The following is a 1,600-nucleotide window of genomic DNA, read 5'->3' as shown; positions in this document are numbered from 1 at the left end:
TGGAGGCGCGCGAGCACGGCGACGTGCTGCAGTGGTCCTTCGCGGACACCTTCCTCAACCTCACGCTCAAGCACCTGCACCTGCTCGACTGGCTGGCTGCCCGCTGTCCGCACGCGCGCTTCCTGCTCAGTGGCGACGACGACGTGTTCGTGCACACCGCCAACGTAGTCCGCTTCCTGCGGGCGCAGCCACCGGGCCGCCACCTGTTCACCGGCCAGCTCATGGACGGCTCCGTGCCCATCCGCGACAGCTGGAGCAAGTACTTCGTGCCCCCGCAGCTCTTCCCCGGGTCCGCTTACCCGGTATACTGCAGCGGCGGCGGCTTCCTCCTGTCCAGTCTCACGGCCCGGGCCCTGCGCGCGGCCGCCCTCCACACCCCGCTCTTCCCTATCGACGACGCCTACATGGGCATGTGTCTGGAGCGCGCCGGCCTGGCGCCCAGCGGCCACGAGGGCATCCGGCCCTTCGGCGTGCAGCTGCCTGGCGCGCAGCAGTCCTCCTTCGACCCCTGCATGTACCGCGAGCTGCTGCTGGTGCACCGCTTCGCGCCATATGAGATGCTTCTCATGTGGAAGGCGCTGCACAGCCCCACGCTCACCTGTGACCGGGGACACCGGGTCTCCTGAGGCCGGGTGGATGGCTTCAGCCCCGGGCCTCCACCCGTGACGATGTCCATGCTGAGAAGGCAGCTTTCCCGCCCTGAGTACTATACGTCCTGCCCAGCTCTGTGCACCTGAACCCCAGCTGCGCACTGAAATCAGCTGGGGTGGGGGGTGTGGGAAATGCCTACATCCTGGCTCCATCTCCCGAAGTTTCTATTTGATTAGTCTGGGGTGGCCCCAGACACGTTAAGGATTTTTAAAGTTCCTCCGGTGATGCGAATGTGCGGTTAGGCCTGAGGACCGCTCGGCTAGACTGTCTGTTCATCCTCGCAAACCCAACTCCACTGCCCTCTCTGCAAGCCTTCCCAGGCACCTCGCTCCCACACTTGGGTCCTCGTGAGCAGTGAAGCAAGGGAGACCTGGGAGCGTGGGAGCCAGGATCAGCGTCCCCTGCCTTGTGCATACAAATGTCAGTTGCCATTTCCACTGTTTCCCCTACAAGTGAGTGGAGCTGGGCTGACAGTGGTCAGGAGGATCCCCCTTCCCCCTCCCGCCAGAAGTCAGCCAACATGCAACTGAGGCGCATGTGGCGGCCTTCCTCCCCAGTACAACCGTGAGGTAGAAATCCTCACCGTGCAAAGTGGAAACCAGAGGCCTGGTCAGACAGTGACTAATCCAGGGCCATGGCATTCCCAGACAGCACACCATTGTGGTCCCCTCCACACTCATCCCAACCAAAGCTAATGGCCTGGTTGGGTACTGCCCGCCAATACTCATCCCCACGGGTCAGAAACAGGCTCCTTGCCAGGGTCTGGAACTCAGGGTCAGTGGGCCTTGGACAACCCAGCAGGGAGTTCCGGGGAGTCCGAAGTGGAGAAACGCTGATGGGAACATGGAGACCATTGTTGGGGAATCTGTGGAGGCAGGTGTGTAGAATTGTGTTGGGGAGGTGGGGGATCTAAGACTGAGATGAACAGTGGTTAAGAGTGTGGGGCCAG

General features: G+C 62.2%; 1 protein-coding gene across 1 annotated transcript in view; it reads left to right on the top strand.

Moving 5' to 3' along the window:
- B3GNT6 (UDP-GlcNAc:betaGal beta-1,3-N-acetylglucosaminyltransferase 6) overlaps nucleotides 1–754 on the top strand; it is a 6,746-nt gene extending 5,992 nt beyond the window's left edge. Inside the window, exon 3 of the mRNA XM_011938968.1 lies at nucleotides 1–754. Coding sequence (XP_011794358.1) covers nucleotides 1–626 — 626 coding nt within the window. The 3' untranslated portion in view covers nucleotides 627–754.
- Nucleotides 755–1,600: the final 846 nt, after the last annotated feature.

This window comes from Colobus angolensis, unplaced genomic scaffold (genome assembly GCF_000951035.1).
Source record: "Colobus angolensis palliatus isolate OR3802 unplaced genomic scaffold, Cang.pa_1.0 Scaffold179, whole genome shotgun sequence".
Lineage (NCBI taxonomy): Eukaryota > Metazoa > Chordata > Mammalia > Primates > Cercopithecidae > Colobus > Colobus angolensis.
Note: the sequence above shows the minus strand (reverse complement) of the source record. Positions and strands in the feature narration are given on the sequence as shown.